This window comes from Ascaphus truei, chromosome 1, assembly GCF_040206685.1.
Source record: "Ascaphus truei isolate aAscTru1 chromosome 1, aAscTru1.hap1, whole genome shotgun sequence".
Lineage (NCBI taxonomy): Eukaryota > Metazoa > Chordata > Amphibia > Anura > Ascaphidae > Ascaphus > Ascaphus truei.
This window is the reverse complement of record NC_134483.1, coordinates 60,385,954-60,404,860: the sequence shown is the minus strand read 5'-3', so window position 1 is coordinate 60,404,860 and position 18,907 is coordinate 60,385,954. Positions and strand designations below refer to the sequence as shown.

The following is an 18,907-nucleotide window of genomic DNA, read 5'->3' as shown; positions in this document are numbered from 1 at the left end:
ATCTGCAAACATGGCAATATAATGTTACGTGACTCTAGCCACAAGAGGCCTTAGGAATAACAGAGCATGCAATTCCAGGTTTCTATAGATAGACATACCCAACAGATACCTAGTATACAAATTACATGTTTATTAGCATATCCCAAAACATAGGGGCATCTGAGGAGAGGTAAGGCAATGCCAGACATAACAAATGATCAGGAGAAACCAGCAAAATAAACCACCCGGCTGCCAGAGAGATCAGCATACAGTATTACTATACAATACTTTCAAAGCATTGCTTAGTGACCAATGTTATTTTAGTAAACTTAAATCAGACTAATTTCATTTTCATAATTCCTGTATATAAAATGTGTAATAGTTTGATAAAAACCAAGTGATCGGAATCTACTAGGAGTGTAGGTTTTGCTTTTATTGGATTTGGCACAAATACTTTACAGCTTCATGTAGAGCTCTCATGCAAGCATAAATTAGGTTTCCTTTTACATCCTTAACATTACATGCTCCATCAACGTACGGCCACGGAGAGACACACACACACAATTTTACAATTGTGATGAACGAGCAGTATTGTGGCAAGAATTAAACATTTCAAGCAGATGAACCTGGTTTGGAACAAAGTGTCAGCTCGTGCGACACTGGGCAAATCACTGATCTCCCTGTCCTGTACCTCAGGCAACAAAATTAGGCCGCAAGCTCTTCAGGGCAGCGTCTCATTGTACCTGCAAAAACTATATTTATAGCGCTGTGTACATGGTCTGTGCTATACAGTACAAGAATATTGTCAAATGTTTCATACAATTTTCCACAACAAAACCAATGAATCTAATCAAATAAATCCTAAATACATGAAAAAAAAATAATCAGGCTTTGTTTCTGTACCGTGCAGATTTGATTTTTGAAGGAAACAACATGGTGTACATCAACAAATATCAACCAAGTCAAAGGATGTGCAGGAAAAAACACATCATAAATGATTTGTATGGAAGGAGAAAAGGTTTTCATAATGTATCTGTAACCCACACGATGCAATAATGCAGGGGTGGCCATCTCCAGTCCCCAAGGGCCACCAACAGACCAGGCATTAGGGATATCCCTTCTTCCGTACAGGAGGTGGAGTCATTATGAGAGCAACTCTGAGCCACCTGTGCTGAAGCAGGGATATCCTGACTCCGGACTGGAGTGGGCTACTCCTGCCATACTGTTTCTGAAAATAAGAGTAACTGAATAGATTGTAGTTAGCTCTTGCGGACCTGAAAGGGTTAAAGCAAAGCAGAGCAGATTTTACATTTCAAGTAAACACATGGGGGGGGCTATTTTAGGGAATAAAGGATATCAAACTACAGGATTATTTCTAGAATGTGAGCATATCCCTTTAAAGGCACAGGTTAGACTGTAGCAGGCTTGCAAAACTGGGCGGTAGGACCAAAAAGTTAAAACCTCCAAACGGCGCCAGAACGCAAGTTATACCTTCTGTACGGACAGAACACCCACTCAGAAACAAACACAGGCAACACTAGAAAGTAAACACATGCAACAGAAAATTGTTCCCAGGCATCTTTATCTAGAACACCTGGAGCATGACTGGTTTTCTATCCAATTATTTGGAATAAGCCTTAAGGTTTACTATTTATTCTTGTTTGTTTAGAGCAAAATAACTTGGCACCACGAATATGAAAAAGGAGGGGGGGCCGGGAGGGAGGGAGAAAAACGAAACACAAACTATGAAATAGCAAAGACACACAAAACTTCCTCAGCATGCGAGGCTTACCCTGCAGTTTCCCGTAAGCAATGAGCGAGCCGCTGAACGTAACGCCACCAATGTAGGTGCCCAGGTAAGCCACGATCTTGGTGAGGTTTGCTGCTGGGTCAGTTGCAAAGTGTGGATACTCGATCATATATTCGGCCACACAGGTGAGGACAGCAGCCAGACCTACCAGACTGTGGAAAGCTGCCACTAGCTGGGGTAGATCTGAAATCTGGATACGTTTGGCAATGGTCAGACCTGTTGGGGGAGGGAAAAAAAAAATTAAATAAAGGCGTTCACTGAGACAACATTTCTAAACCCAAAAAGAAATGAGAGCCATTTCACAGTGAAACAAGCTGTTGTACTTAAATGCGTTACATATATTGTCAAGATAATCATTTAAACATGAGCCTCATTTCAATATTTACATTGCTGTAGAATTAAATCCACAAGGTCAAGTTATTTTGGAGCCACAAGACAGAATCGTTTACCCACGCAACACCCAACACTTCGAAAAGCTAGTTCCAAAAAGCATGAAAAGCAAAAATAACTTACATTTCCTAATATGTACATGTATTTACACACATCTTAACAGGCAAAGGGGTTTAAACACATTTCAATGCGCTAATGTTAAAATATATGTAAAAAAATGCAATGTGGACAGAGTAAAAAGAAAGTAAAGAGATCCCAAACAATCTGGGGCGACTGCACCATTTTGACGACTTAGACTTATTTTGCATGAGAAATGTGGCGCGGATTTTGTCGAGGAAGAAGCGGACAGAAGAATGTGGGATGCAATGGAGGTATTGGAATGGGTCATTTAATATGTGATACTTTAAAATGTGGGCATCAAAGCTTTACTCAAAATATCAGACATCATAAAATATGTAATGCAGCAATTTTACTTCTCTCATACTAGGGTCAAGGTATAAAACAGTCAACCCAAAGTTTTACACCACTAGCTTTTAGGATGGAAAGTTACTGGGCAATATAGATCTATCTATATATCTATATCTATAGATCTGGATATATCTATATCTTTATATCTAATATTTGCATGTCATTTCCCAGAATCTCTTGCTGCAGTGGAATGCAAGTGATAATGGTAAAAAGCAGGGTTGCAGACATGTGAATATGCTTGCAAATGATTTTTTTTTTTAATATATAAATATAATATAGTAAACTGCCAGGACACAACGGAATAAAAGTGAAGATTTGTGGTATGTGAATAAAACATTTTAAAAAAATGAATGTATTTTGGATCTGAAGGCCAAAACAGCACTAATATGTTGAAGGAGCAATCCAAGACGGCCATTAAAAACCCCATTCATTTCAGCTCTGGAGAGCCCCCACTTCCAGAAATACTTGCTTCCGAACTAGGTGTCAGTAGCTGCTCTGACTCAGCAAGAAGGGCTTTCAAGTTTGATGCTCCCATGTCACGGCTTCATATTGGCCCGCAGGCTGGGGAGATATGAGGGGCGGACATATTGTGAACCCTGGTAGCCAAGGAAAGCAGTTACCGGCACCTAATTCGCAGGTAAGTATTATCTCCGGAAGCAGGGGGTCCCTGGAGCTGAAATTAGCGGGGTTCAGCTCTGGAGGCCCCCTGCTTCAACACACACAACATCAGATTTATGATTACTTTATTCAGTAAAGCCAACGTAGTGTACTAGCTGTGGATTTAACTTTACAAGCAGGAAATGTATGTCTCAAAGGGTTACTTAAATCACAATTGCACAAAAAGTTATGGCAAGTTAAAAAAAAAAAAATTAAGTGACAAAAAAAACCTCCACGTACAGCAAATAAAAATACCACTTGTGAGCACATTCAAGACAGGTTCACCACCCTGCCTTTTCCCCATTATCGCTGTGCATACAGTGATTCCACTGCAGCCTGGGATTCTGGGTAATGACATGTAAACGAGCATTCACAGCGTGTCACTTTTTGCTTCTTATCCATTTCAACATGGCCGCCTATAAACCTATGCCTAGCTAGTAAATAATCCTCACTTTAAAACTGCATTCATGGTTATCACGAGCGCGAATGCACACTCGGCGCGATTAAAATGATGTGCCTGAGGCCGTGCTTAGAGCGCGCGACCACACGGGCAACCAGAAGCGCCAGCCCTCGCGAAGCGTGAGAAAACAAATAAATTTGACGCGCGCCGGCCGGGGTCACGTGAGCGTTTCGCCCATTGCGGACGACCCAGCTCTGTAACGTCACAGCCACGCCCCCTCCCCCCCGTCGCATCTACCCAGGCCACAGATCCCTGCAGGTAAAGGCGTACGTGACGTCACACACACGGTCGTGCGCACGCTCTCTCCATGGACGCGGCCCAAGACCCAAAAATGTAAAAATCAGCTGTCCGAGTAGGTTTACTGGCTATGCACTTTTTAACTCGGATTGCGCAGTAAAAGCTGTGCAATACGGCAGGAATAAGCCAATAAGTGTCCATGTTAAAATGGATTAGAAGCAAAAAGTGACAGTGCCCATTTGCATAACATTGCCCAGAATTCCTGGCTGCAGTGAAAGCACTGTAGGTCAATAGATTATGGGGAAAGACAGGATTGCAGACCTGTCTGAGACATGCAAAATGTGCTCATGTGGTATTGTTTTTTTTTATTTTTTTATTTTTATCACCCTGTATGCATTGTCAGTCTTTGTTACCAGTCAGTAAATGTCAACACTTCATTTATGAGAAATACATTTACCAAGTGCTATTTATTTCACTAATCTTTAAATCAGGTCCTGGTATTACCAATGACCAGTAACCATTATCTTTAATTAAATTGCAATGCTAGCTGCTGTGTATTAACCCTTTGAATGGCCCCAGGACGTGGCTACAAAGTCCTCGGTGCTGGCACCATGGGTGTCCCATCACGTAGTAGCTACGGCAAAGAAAATAAAAATGCTCATAGGAGCGCAGGCCGCAATCTAAACGGATGGCGTGGAAGGGGGATGACTCCGCTTCCGTTTCGTCATCACGTGATAGGTGTTCAGTGGGGCAATACATTTTTTAATAGTACTTCACTATGTTCTTGCATTGATAAGGTGTCTATGAAGTGAAACAAATCAGATCAGAAGATGTGATCCTTTTTTTACTGACACTCTCAGGGAAGTCCAAGTATAAGAGAATCTCTGTATAGAATACTGCTATTCACTGTTATTTTGGACACCGACTTTTTCCACCCTTAGGCTTATTTTATAGTTGGCACGCGCGCACCCGGCGTTGCGCATGCACGTGGCGCGTGCGTTTCGTTTATATAGTTTTAAGCGGTGGCGTGGTTCTGTATAAAAAAATAATAATAAATAAAACATTTTAAGTGTTTTGTGGTTTTTAAAACTTTAAATTATTCAATTAGTTGTAATTTTAATGGCAACATAGGAGCGAACCTATGCGCAATTCAGCTAGTTTTTCTCAATCTGTATTGCAGCCTCACTGTGATTGGCTGAAGAAAAAACGACAGCAGCGCGAAAAGATACTTTTCAGGTCTTTCCCCCGATCTGCCGGCTCAACGCTCCCGGCCGTGCATGCGTGCGGCCGAAGTATAGAACGTCAGGCCTGGACACAGCCAATTCTAATTGACGTGCGCACGGTAGTGCACGCGCAATATATTACGAGCCTTAGAATCCCATCTAAGCTCGCGCTTCAGTCTATCACGTGTCCATTGTTTCTATTGAGGACCCTGTGTGGGACCTCAGACTGCAGCAGCCACTTAGAATAGGGAAAGATTAGATCTGTTATTATATAGAGACTTATTGTTTCAACATTACCCAGAGCACATTTTTCACAAAAGATTATATTGACTTATTTTTACACTATGGCCATTATTGTTATGTAACTATATGTTGGTCGAGTGCTTCAATCCACTTTTCTCATGTATGTATATGCAATTCCCGATTACCAAACTAGATCTGTCAAGTCTCCATTCACTTTCAGTCATTAGAAGGACAAGCCACTCATGCTCAGCATCAATAGCTTCAAAGAAAACCCTTTGGAATCAAAATATTCCCTTTAAAGTGTTTGTGGTCCAGCATCTTCTAGGCTCATTCGCTGAATTCAGTCATCGCCAAGCTAAAAACTATTTTGATATGTAAACCAGCCAGCTGCATGTACAAATCTTTTACCCCACCTGACACAATGTTCAGCATTCTTGATTATTTGCTGTTTGAAGATAAAAGGATTGTTCAGGGATCATACCATCAATAGGCATGACATTCCAACTCTGTACCATGCTACAAGTCAGCAACATGCCTCAGAGCAAGGGAGGCGTGCTGCAATTGCATGGAAAAATTTGTTCCTTCTAAAATAACTCTCCTTCACATCAAAGCAGCAATCTAGACAAGGCAGACAATAAGATAATCGGGATAACGGAGAGGTTTGATTATGTATGGCAGCATGAAGACCGTGTTGCCGAGAGAATTACAGCTCCTTGAGCAATCTTTGCACAAACAAGGATTTTTATGTTGTGCAGCACTTACCCATAGTGCCACCAAGTGCCATTGCTCCAGACATCTGAGCCAGCAAATCTGGGGTTGGCTTAAGGGCACCTAGAATGGCAGCTATTCCTCCAGCAACCCCCATCATACCCAAGGTATTGCCAAGACGGGCAGTTCTTTGCGTGGACAGACCAGCCAGGGCCCCGACACAACACAGACCTGAACCCAGGTACATCATCTAAAGTAAAAAAAAAAACACAAAAAAGCCCCACTAAATTATTTCAAGCAGCACGGTAAGCTAAGAGACTACATCACACATTCTCGGTTTCTGTTGCTAAAAATGTCTGTCTTTTGTTGATCTGTTGGTGTACCTCAGGGCTGTGTTCTGGGATATCTCCTTTTCGCTCACTCTACACAATATCACTTGGCGACCTCATCAACTCTTTTGGCCTTCGGCCTCATCTCTATGCAGATGATACGCAGATATATCAGTCCCAGGTCTCTGAATGCATCCTGGCTATATCCTCGTGAATGGTACTTCGCTGCCTTAAACTTAATATGGCTAAAATGGAGCTCCTCATATTTCCCCCAAAACCAGTACACAGTCCTACCATCCATTCTGTCGCCAAAGCACATTGTCGAGTGACATTTCACTCTTACCTTTCCTTCTCTATTCACATCTAAAAATATGTGTTGCTTTATCCTCCATAATATTGCAAATATCCTCCCTTTACTCTGTCAGGCAACGGCTAAACCTCCAATGCATGCCCTTATCTCCAGGACGGATTATTGTAACATACTGCTAACAGCCTTATTATTCTAGCAGCAGAATTTTGGATAGATTGCACTCTCTCTCAAAACATCCTTTTCTCCGTGAATCCCTCACCTGGCTTTTCATCAAGTTTCAGATCACCCTCAAAGTTCTCCTCCATACCTTTAAAGGTTCTCCACTCATCTACTTCTCCCTCCATATCAGTTTTGATCTCTCGTGCTAACCACCCCTTTCATCTCTACTGCTCTCATTCACCTTAAGCCTTTTCCCCTCCTCACTGCACCTTACCTGTGGAACTCCCTCACTCGGTATACACCAAGCACTTTCTCTCTCTAACTTTAAGACAAACCTTAAAACTCACCTCTCTAATTTAGCATAGGTTGAACTGGATGGACGCATGTCTTTTTTTCAACTTCATCTACTATGTATCTGAAATGCTTCATTTACATAATCGCCTAGACTCATGGCTACTGTCTCACACCCACAGATGTTCCTACCAACCATTGTGCACTTATTTCCTCAAGTGCTGTCTCTAAGTCTCCCAACATACCACTTAGATTGTAAGCTCTCCGGGGCAGCGATTTACTTTCCTATTGTCAGATCTTGCTTGCTGCACTTCATGTATTGTAATTTCCTGCACTGTATGGTCTCTCTTATAAAGCACCAAGTACAGCGGTGGGCGCTATATAAAATGATATTCCTACAGGACACTGATGTGTGACGCTCCAAAACCTAGTGGCAGGTACTGTGCCGAGGAATTTGTTGGTATGATAAAAGATGATGACATTTTGACCTTGATTGCAATTATCATCTTGAAAAGCCCCGTACAAGTTGTAATGATAGATGTAAGCAGTCTATATAAAAGTGAGGCCAACAGCAACTTCAGAAGCCAAAGGCTTAACTATCCTGACTAACTTGAAAAGTGCTACCTAATTTACATAAAGTGGCCAAGTAGGTAACCGTGCTCTCAATGTGCTCGCTACAAATGACACCAGCATAAAAACATTAAAAAGAAGATCCACTAAAAAGCTTTGGAAACAAACAGAAAATAGGAGGGGAACAAGTACATGCCTAATAGTGGATATAACGAACACATGGGGCACTACCAGTGTGTGTATTAAACATGTTAAATTAAATTCAAACAAACAGATGTATCACAGCACATGGAAGGGAGGCTATTAAATATCAGCATTTTAAAACAAGCGCGTTATTTAAAAAAAATTAAAAATACAATGAAAAAAACTCCCCATGAACATCTAAATATAAACATGTCTTTTTAAAGGCTCCTGGGTTCAACAACTGACTGCTGCAGTATGAAAGATAAGTTATACCAAGGTCAGATATTAAAAGGTATTTAAGGCTTCTTAAAGACGTTTCGCAGCAAACAGAAATCATTTCAAGAAATGTTGGCCCCTTTCCCTACCTTAATCTTAAATGAATGCCGTGAACAGAAAAAAACTCAGTTTTTCTAATAAATCACTTAACCTAATGTTTCATTTCAGATGTTATGGGGTTGCAACAGAATTCACATATATAGCCAACTTCTGCTTTTGAAACGTTCAATTTTTTCCAAATGAACTCTGTCTGAAAAGAACATTAGTTCCCTCTATATTGCCACTCAAAGTACATACTGTATATTGTTATTTAACATGACGAAACCTGGAATAAATTATTCCTATGTAACAAGGTATCAAATGCACCTTATATGTATCACTGACTTGAAAAGAAATATTGCCAAAAATAATAAAGTTTTATTGATTATCAACAACAACGCTCGTAAATTATGACACCCCTCTTCCCCTGACGAAGTGAACATCTGATTCACGAAACGTGCGTTGTTTTTTTTTCTGATGACGTCACGACAGTGGCGCCACAATGCGAGGTAGCGGTATCATGATGACCTACTGAATCAGGTTGTATAGCAAAAGATCTGCATACAATGTGGCAGCCTTGAGCGCGCGGGAAAGTATAATTTTCTTGTTTTTCCAAGAGCCGAGCGTGTGTGCCCACGCAAGAGCGCGCACAGTGTGAGCGGGGACTTACATATATCTATATAAGTAATCGCCGCCCGCTCAGCGTTAGCGGGGACGCAGACGTACAATAAATTATGGTATCAACTGTTTGATATATTGACACTGTTGACATATTGAGACTAGGAATATAGGTAATAGGGTTAACCCTGCTGAAATAATTTTAGAACTTTTTGAACTATACTGTATATGCAGGATATTAAATTGTAACTATGTATAATACACTATATTATGTATTCGGTTGTATAGTAAACATATATTGATTAACTGCAGATCATTGCAGGGTGTGTCTTTACCTAATTAGTGCTAGTATTAGCAGCTACTGGTCTCAAACTATGCCATTGTAGCTAGAAATGGGAGCAGCCCTGACAAAATAATACAGGGTACTGTACTTACCTGCAGGTTCATGCCGGATTTATTATATCCCATACCCAGTAATTGTTGTGATATGGTGACTAACTGCAGATGTATATAGGGTATCTTTATATCCAATTAATATCAGCACTAGCAGTTACCAACCTCAATCAATGCCATCCGATTTGGGCTATGTGATTTGTTAAGCAATTTAATAGCACTGGTTTACATATCACTAGTGTTGTTGTACTATCTTATAGGTATTCACAGCGCAACAAAGAACAATAACGCACTAATTAAACTGCATAACAAAAGAGTAATAAGTAAAAACAAATTATACCTTTCCCAACTATTCTGACCTATATTACTAATATTTGGGATTGATACCTATGGTCAATAGTTGGGATATGCTCCTCATTGGGGGGTTTTAAGTTGTTCTTTTTAAAACAATCACTATAGACAATTTACGAGCGTCGTTGTTGATAATCAATAAAACGTAATTATTTTTGGCAATATTTCTTTTCAAGTCAGTGCTACATATAAGGTGCATTTGATACCTTGTTACATAGGAATAGTTTATTCCAGATCATCATGTTAAATAACAATATATGTACTTTGAGTGCAATATAGAGGGACCTAATGTGAGAGCTGTACCTCACACAAGTCACCAACCTTCTAAATTCTTTATTCCCTATGCACCCAAGTATTTCATTATAAAACAAATAATATTGTAAACAATCTAAGAGCGAGAGGAAGGACATCTTCAGTGATTTACTGTCTGAAAAGAAAATCAACGATGTTTAAAAAAAATAAAAAATATATATATATATATATATATATATATATATATATATATATATATTTTTTTACCTTTTCTATCCTAAAGTGAATAGAAAGTTGAATAAAAAAAAGTTGTGAATCTTCACTTAGAAAATGTTTTTTTTTCAAGGCTGTGCTATAATATATAGATTATTTTTTTTTATGTTGGATGACTTGTGGTTTAAAAAACAAATAAATCACAACCAAGATCCTGCATTGGAGGGTTACGTGGCTATAATGCCAACAGCGATTAGGGGTTTCTACATTATATATTTTAAAGGAGGAATTCAAGCAATATCCTAAATGTGTGTTTTTTAAATAAAATCAGTTCTGTAGTATTAGATAATACTTACTACCTATTTTCCCATTTTAAAATTCATCTCAATGCCATTTTTAATATGGTGATCATCCTTTGATTTCTATAGCAGGTTTTAGCCCACCTTCCCAGAGTGCAAGACCTTTGTAACACTTTGTTGCCAATATTCCCAGCAGTTTAAGCTCTAAACTGTAACAATAAATCATGTGACCGTGGTAATATAAGAATACATTGTAGCTGCTGAGTTACACGGACTGAAGGATTGATTGAAACTGAAAGGCAGCCATTTAGCGAAACCTGGGATGCAGGATTTTGCTGATCGATCACTTAGATAATTAGCTTTCAATAAAAGGTCATTAAATGCTGCACATAGCTGAAAAAAATATTTTTGTTTTAATACTTGGATTGCCTCTTTAAAAGATACATGGGGTGTTAATGCATTGACAAAATAAAAAATGCCCAGTGGATGGCAACTGTGCAAGTATTTTGATGTCCACTGCCCTAACATTTGAGTTAATAATGCTGTAAAATGTTAACCGATAGCTGCAAGCAGATAAAAAGTACTAAACTAAGCCTCGTGCTTAACAAAGTTGCTGCTCACCTGTTCAATACTATATCCACTATGAAGAGCAGCTGCATATCCACCGATGAAGACCCCTCCAGGGAGAAGGTACAGGTAGTTATACTCAGGGGGGTCAGTCGGACGTTTAAACATGTCGAGCATCCTTTGTGTAACCAGGAAACCTCCTGCAAGGAGGAAAAGAGAGATACTATTAGAAAGTGCTGAAAAGTAGCACGTGCTCAGTGTGTGTGATGGGACCATGGGCAAAAGATATGATATGTACCATATCTCCATATGTACAGATGCAGTGGCCATTATTCGAACATTTCACAGAGCCGTTTTCGTGTGCTCTGCTGTATTTCACACGGCATTTCCGCCTGTGTTTACCACGGTTGCTTTGTTTGAATTTCATGGATGATTTCTTTGGGTGCAATTCTTCGCGTATCGTGGCAGAAATGAATGAGTTGTAATGTGTACAGTGCTGTGCTCCTGTGTCAATTTGTAGGTGTTTAAAAACCAGAACACTAAAATGCCATTTTCAGCACTCGATAAAAACGAGTCAACACGCGGTACGGTTGGAAGAAATCACGCGCCATGACATGGGCATTCCGAGGTATACAATGCGTGATATGTTCGAATAACGGCCGCTGCGTCTGTATTCCCTGCAACCAACCATACATCTAAGGTGTGCGTGTGTAATACATATGCACATCAAAGATTTCAACATGCAACTCCACTTACCTTTGACAATCAAATTCTTAACAAAAAGTTGCATATTTAGTGCTATGGCAAGTTTTTAAAAAGGCTTACCACATATTTTGTTAATACAGCATATGTTTCAATCATACGGCGCCATTGGGTCTACACAGATGTATAGATGTATATCTGGTGCCTAAAAATTCCCTCCTGGTGTCTGTGTTGTGGTGCTGGCTGCCCACTCCATCACTGCCGCTACTTGCCGGTAGTGGCAGTGCCGGAGAGGTCAGTCAGCACTGCACCAATAACACTGGCCAGGAAAGGGCAGTGCTGTGACTATGCCTGTTCCCGAGTGCAGTTTAACTCGTGGCTGTGGGGGGAGGGCCGGAGTTTGCATGCGTGTGTGACGCAGTAACCCTCCCACCCTTTATAACATTATTATTTTTTACAAAGCTCTGGCTCCTAAGTTTTAAATATTTTTGTCAGCCCCTGATAGAGATAGCTATAGATACAGATATGTCTCTCTATATAAAATCATACCCCCATATAAAACCGGTTTAATAATTTTTTCATGGATTCATTTTATTAGAAAATCACAGTAACTATGATGCCATTAAGTTAGTGTCATCTACAGCAAAGTATTGCTAAATGAAGTAATGTATCCAAGTTTTTGGTTACTACACACTTCTGCTTTAGATTTACAGAATAGATCTGCTTGGCTCCATTTGTGACAACCATTTAAAGAATTACTTACACAAAGACAGTAAGGGGAAAGCAATATCTTGGCAAGGAAAATATTTGGCTAAATTAGTAGAATATAATTTTCATGTTGAATTGATTATTTAGGAATTTTTCATACTGATGCCAACACAATAGGGTTTTATTTATTTTTTAATTGTTAATCCTGCAACTGAAGAACATCCCTGATGCTGCTCATGTGCGACCTAAGTGAAGTAGTTTTATGTACGTGGTCCAATGCAGGGGTGCTCCTCAAACTCCCCTCCCCCAACAGGTCAGATATGCCAGCTCTAGCACAGGATGCTCAATCAGTTGCTGCTTCCGCACAGGTGGCTCAGTCTTTGACAGCCTATGATTGAGCCGTCTGTGTTGAAGCTGGGATATCCTGAAAGCCTGACCTGTTGGGGGGAGCTTGAGGACTGGGGTTGATCACCCTTGGTTACTGAGAGCATAACGTGCAACTCAAAGCACGGATTGTGATTGGTTTCTTTATGTTTACCTGCCCCTGCCAAGCCACTCTACTGCTTCTTTATCAAGTTCATATCAAAGCTACTGACCATCATCAGCAGGTGCAACTACCGCTAAAAGCTGTGGGAGAAATGCACGATTTTACATTTAAATTACAAAAGCACCTGAAGCCTCTCCACTTCTACTCTGTTAGAATTATGCCTTCTAGCAGGAGCTTATTTGATCCCCCTCTCCCCCTCCCTTTAGGCCCGCTCCCCAGGGGAAAAATGGAGCAATTCTAGGGCTTTCAGTAAAAACTGCACCAGATTGAAAAAAATGTCGCTTTCTATGGGATGATTCTTTTGCATATCTGCGGTTCATTTTAAATGCAATCAACATAAAAGGCTATTTTTTTTTTTTTTAACTATTGAAAACACAAAATAAAGTAGTACAAGGTCTATATTAACAGATTTTTGGAGAAATGGGGATACCACTTCCCTCAGCGACGCTACTCAGACTAGATCAGGCACAAATACAATATTGAGACGTATATACAACGCAATGTAAGTGAAATCCCACATAGCCACACTCTATAACAGTGGTATCCGGCCCCTCTATGACCTCTTCACTGAGGAACACTTTGCAAGAAGAAACCGGAACAAATCAATGCATGACTCACTGTTGGTGTGTGGGATCCTGGCGCTGTCGGCGTGCTCCTACCAAGGTGCTGGCAAAGAACAAATGGAGAGAAGGCGCTGCAGCTGCCTACGTCAGTGAAACAGACCGGGACTCCTCTGGATCAGCAAACTATAAATTTATTGGCACATCAAACAGCAAAAAACGTCCACTCTGACATGTTTCGTGCGAGGGAGTCCCGGTCTGTTTCACTGACGTAGGTAGCTGCACCGCCTTCTTCTCTCCATTTATATTAACAGATTGCTACTTTAAATTCTCAATTTGCTACTTTAATCAAATCCCCCTTTTTCCATACACACATATATAGATAGATCTGTGTACATTTTATTTACATCAACTTGTGACTGAGGCTTCAAAAGTTGATATAGAGATATCCATCTAAACACCCATACTGTACATAAACAGGTGCAGCACCTATATGCAACATATTGGTGAAAAGACCAAATAGTCCTCATGAACAACAGGTCTTGGTGAATGACAAAATGGCAAGCATCACTGGTCCCGCCAACCCCTCTTGCTGACCTACATGTATCCAATGCACTTGTACCCGTTAATGCACGAAAATGTGTTTCTTCTGGTGTGAGTCACACAATTTAATGGCTTCCTGCACAATAATGGTGTTGGCTACATCTGTAATTGCCGGCAAGAATAACATTTTCAATGACAGCCATTTTCACCAGTACCTAATCTAGTGGTTTGATCAGACCCAACAGTGACTTGAGAGCCAAGTTAAGGTCCCATGGTGGCATGGTGACTTGATCACTGATTCTTAGACTATTTCTACCTGCAACATAATTGAACATCTGAACATACTTTTCCATGCAATAAATTTCTTCAGACGCATGGACAAAACACTTTTACGGTCCATACATCGGTATATTTACATACGTAGTGTGGCTTTTAGCACACTACATTTCAAGCATGATTCACTAAAAATCTAGTTTTGTTCATACTGACTAATACTGTGCTCTGCTCTGATCCTGTAGAAGACAGGCACGAAAGTTGAACCAAATGAGATGTGACCAAAGTTGCCGGTTTGATGCTCTTCTAATGCAATAGACGTTTTGCTTCACCTCTGTGGTGTTTTGGTCCGTAGTTTGGAATAAAATATTCTACCAGAAAAAAAGTCAATAAAATATTTGCAGCTTATTTTACAAATAAAACACATATGAAATATATAGACCACTGAAAGGGAACGAGAGAGTTGGCAGCAGTAATGCCAAAAGCATCTTAATTAGCGGTGATCCACCAAATCATACTACAGTATACCTTTTTGTCTTACCTGCAATGTTGATGGAAGACACGAAAGCAGCAAGCATTGCTAGGAGTTCATGAGTGTTGGTGGGGAAGTAGTTACCTCCCATGAGTGCCAGCCCTCCCACGGCTGTGAGACCTAGGTAAACATTCCAGAAATTGTAGAAATTAAACAGTGGAAGGGGGGAGCAGTGACCATAATTAAAATGTACACGCACCCAAAGCAGTCTGTGATCGTTGGCATCAGTGTTTATGATCTTGCTTGGACAGACAAGATCGAGGTCTATATCTGCTTACAGATCCATATAACCTCTTCTATAATCATTTCACCAAGAGATTGAAACTGGAGCAGAACATATAAATTATATTGATACATTGACTCAATCTTAAAGCAGAAATTTCCCTATGGATCTTAATTTTAGCTTTATTTCTTTTTTCTTTCCTCAATAGATCAAGGTCCTGCAGAGCTCAAACATGGACCCGCCCCCTGCACCCCTTTTAACTCCCGCCCCCCTAAAAAAAACACAAAGGGCATATTGAAATATATATGCCTATATATATATATATGCCTTAGTGAATTTGTCATCTATCTTATATCATGTGAGTGCGGTCTACAATATGTAGGCCGCACATCAAGAGCCCTAAGCACGAGGTTTCTAGAGCATCGAAGAAACATAATAAAATGGGTGCCAAACACATAACCTCTCCCGCCATTATTGTAATGAACTTTCAAAAGATCCAAGGTCCCTACGAGTAATGGGCATTGAATACATTCCCCCTACATTTATGGGTGGTGATCGTTTCAAGAGATTGTGTATGAGGGAGACCTATTGGATGTATATTTTGGATACTTTGCACCCAAGGGGACATAATGACCATATAGACATTAGCACTATAGTGTGATCACTCATGGTGGGTGATCCTTCGGAGGTCTGGTTTGAGTGCCTTATGGCACTCCCTCTGAACTATGGTGACATGTCAGGTCTTTAAATATTTCTTCCCGCACAAACTTTTTGAAACGATTGTATAAATAACCCTATTATAGGTACATATTCCTATAATGCATCGGATTGTGGATGTGTCTGTTGGAGTCCTGAACAGGTCTCATTCTATCACATTTAGCTTTGCATTATATATACATCAATATAAGTAAAATTAGAATCATTACACATTTAATTATTTTATTCAATTTAATACTACATACATACACATATCCATATATATTTTTATCACATTCATTTATTACATCATTTTATTCCTTTACTATTATCATTACACCATCACATACATATACACTAGAGCTATTTTATATACACCACACAAGCACATTTATTTTCATTAGGCTATCACACAGGTACTGCGGTCATTTCTGAGGATTCTTCTGTCCTTGGTTAACAACAACCTTTTCTCCACGTCTAACTCCAATTATAATCCAAGTTACAAATCTATCACTGATGGATTACCAACAGGTAATATATGATACCCTAAAACCTGGTTTCAATATATTGTGTAGCTAATTGTTTGTTGACCATAGATGAAGGGGGTTAATTGGGTAGGTAGTATTTAGTGTCATCAGTACTCTCCAATTCTTGAGATTTCTCAATTAAATTTTGTATTATATTGCTAATCATGTTTTATAAAAATAATGTCAATAGATAATGGTTGATCTAATCTAGATAGTCAAAAACTTTCCATTTTAATTTACAAACATAATTGTTTATAGTATCATATGTTGATCCAATAAATTATTGAATTTCCTCTAATTACTGAACAAATAGGTATATCAATTGAAACGTAATTACAATACATTCATATTCCCCTTTTTTATTATCATATGTATTTTCCAAAATTCTTTAAAAATACAGTGTGGTCCTCATAACTTGTCCATTGCGATCGGTTTAGTACCAGAAATTGAATCAATGGACTAGTTTAAAGTGTGTCATTAATGTCCTAATTGTTTTATTGTTTTTAATTGTATATGCAAATGAACCTTGTTATAAATACTGTGGGGTTACAACCAATGGGTATCCCCTGAAGAAGTCATCGGGTGAACGTCACTTCCGGTAGAAGGAGACCGCGCATGAGAGGACACCATTGCTGGGCCGGACGCTACCACTGGCTTATGAGGGCCTATCTCATAACTGCATTTTAATACCGTTATACTTGTGAGTGGGCATTTGTCTGTTTTAAATGTTCCATATAATCATTGTTATACTTTAATGCACTAGGTGTGCGCCTGATTTTTTCTTTTTTATATATATATATATATATATATATATATATATATATATATATATATATATATATATATATATATATATATATATATATATATATATATATATATATATATATATAATATATTTTTTTTTTTTTATTATTATTTTATTTATTTATTATTTTTTTTTAAATGGGAACATGGGGGATTGTTGCTTAAATTGCTTCTTGGCACCAACATAAAATTAATATATAAAACTAATATGTAAAAAAATATATTAATATTCTCTTTATTCATATCTATTACCTTTTTTGAAAGTTACCTTAACATGACAGCAACAAGAGAGGATAACACAAAGCCAGAAGAGGCAAGGTGGAAGGAGAGGGTAGGGAATTCAGTATTGAACCATCAAAGCACTAAACAAACGTCTACATACCTTTACTCACAAATAATAACAGCCGTAGCCTAGCCATTTCCTTAAGTTATTGTAGTGGATCACCAGTTTCTTATAATAATCTCGTTGAAATACTCCATTATCCCATAGCCAATTAAATAACCTGTTTGCTATGGTCTTTTGGCAGGACAAGAGAAGCTCCCATAATCTTAAACCTTTTTGGAGTGTCATCAAGGAAACTCTATAAGCTCTCCATGAACATTACAAGGAAACTCTATAAGCTCTCCATGAACATTACAAGGAAACTCTATAAGCTCTCCATGAACATTACAAGGAAACTCTATAAGCTCTCCATGAACATTACAAGGAAACTCTATAAGCTCTCCATGAACATTACAAGGAAACTCTATAAGCTCTCCATGAACATTACAAGGAAACTCTATAAGCTCTCCATGAACATTACAAGGAAACTCTATAAGCTCTCCATGAACATTACAAGGAAACTCTATAAGCTCTCCATGAACATTACAAGGAAACTCTATAAGCTCTCCATGAACATTACAAGGAAACTCTATAAGCTCTCCATGAACATTACAAGGAAACTCTATAAGCTCTCCATGAACATTACAAGGAAACTCTATAAGCTCTCCATGAACATTACAAGGAAACTCTATAAGCTCTCCATGAACATTACAAGGAAACTCTATAAGCTCTCCATGAACATTACAAGGAAACTCTATAAGCTCTCCATGAACATTACAAGGAAACTCTATAAGCTCTCCATGAACATTACAAGGAAACTCTATAAGCTCTCCATGAACATTACAAGGAAACTCTATAAGCTCTCCATGAACATTACAAGGAAACTCTATAAGCTCTCCATGAACATTACAAGGAAACTCTATAAGCTCTCCATGAACATTACAAGGAAACTCTATAAGCTCTCCATGAACATTACAAGGAAACTCTATAAGCTCTCCATGAACATTACAAGGAAACTCTATAAGCTCTCCATGAACATTACAAGGAAACTCTATAAGCTCTCCATGAACATTACAAGGAAACTCTATAAGCTCTCCATGAACATTACAAGGAAACTCTATAAGCTCTCCATGAACATTACAAGGAAACTCTATAAGCTCTCCATGAACATTACAAGGAAACTCTATAAGCTCTCCATGAACATTACAAGGAAACTCTATAAGCTCTCCATGAACATTACAAGGAAACTCTATAAGCTCTCCATGAACATTACAAGGAAACTCTATAAGCTCTCCATGAACATTACAAGGAAACTCTATAAGCTCTCCATGAACATTACAAGGAAACTCTATAAGCTCTCCATGAACATTACAAGGAAACTCTATAAGCTCTCCATGAACATTACAAGGAAACTCTATAAGCTCTCCATGAACATTACAAGG

The 18,907-nt window shown here is 39.0% G+C and overlaps 1 protein-coding gene across 1 annotated transcript in view; it reads right to left on the bottom strand.

The window, feature by feature from the left end:
- NNT (nicotinamide nucleotide transhydrogenase) overlaps positions 1-18,907 on the bottom strand; it is a 109,862-nt gene that overhangs the window by 48,394 nt on the left and 42,561 nt on the right. Inside the window, exons 12-15 of the mRNA XM_075589018.1 lie at positions 14,900-15,010; positions 11,080-11,225; positions 6,230-6,425; positions 1,772-2,005 (exon numbers count right to left, since the gene is read on the bottom strand). Of these exons, the coding sequence (XP_075445133.1) occupies positions 1,772-2,005; positions 6,230-6,425; positions 11,080-11,225; positions 14,900-15,010 (687 nt within the window). The remainder of the gene's footprint in view (positions 1-1,771; positions 2,006-6,229; positions 6,426-11,079; positions 11,226-14,899; positions 15,011-18,907) is intronic.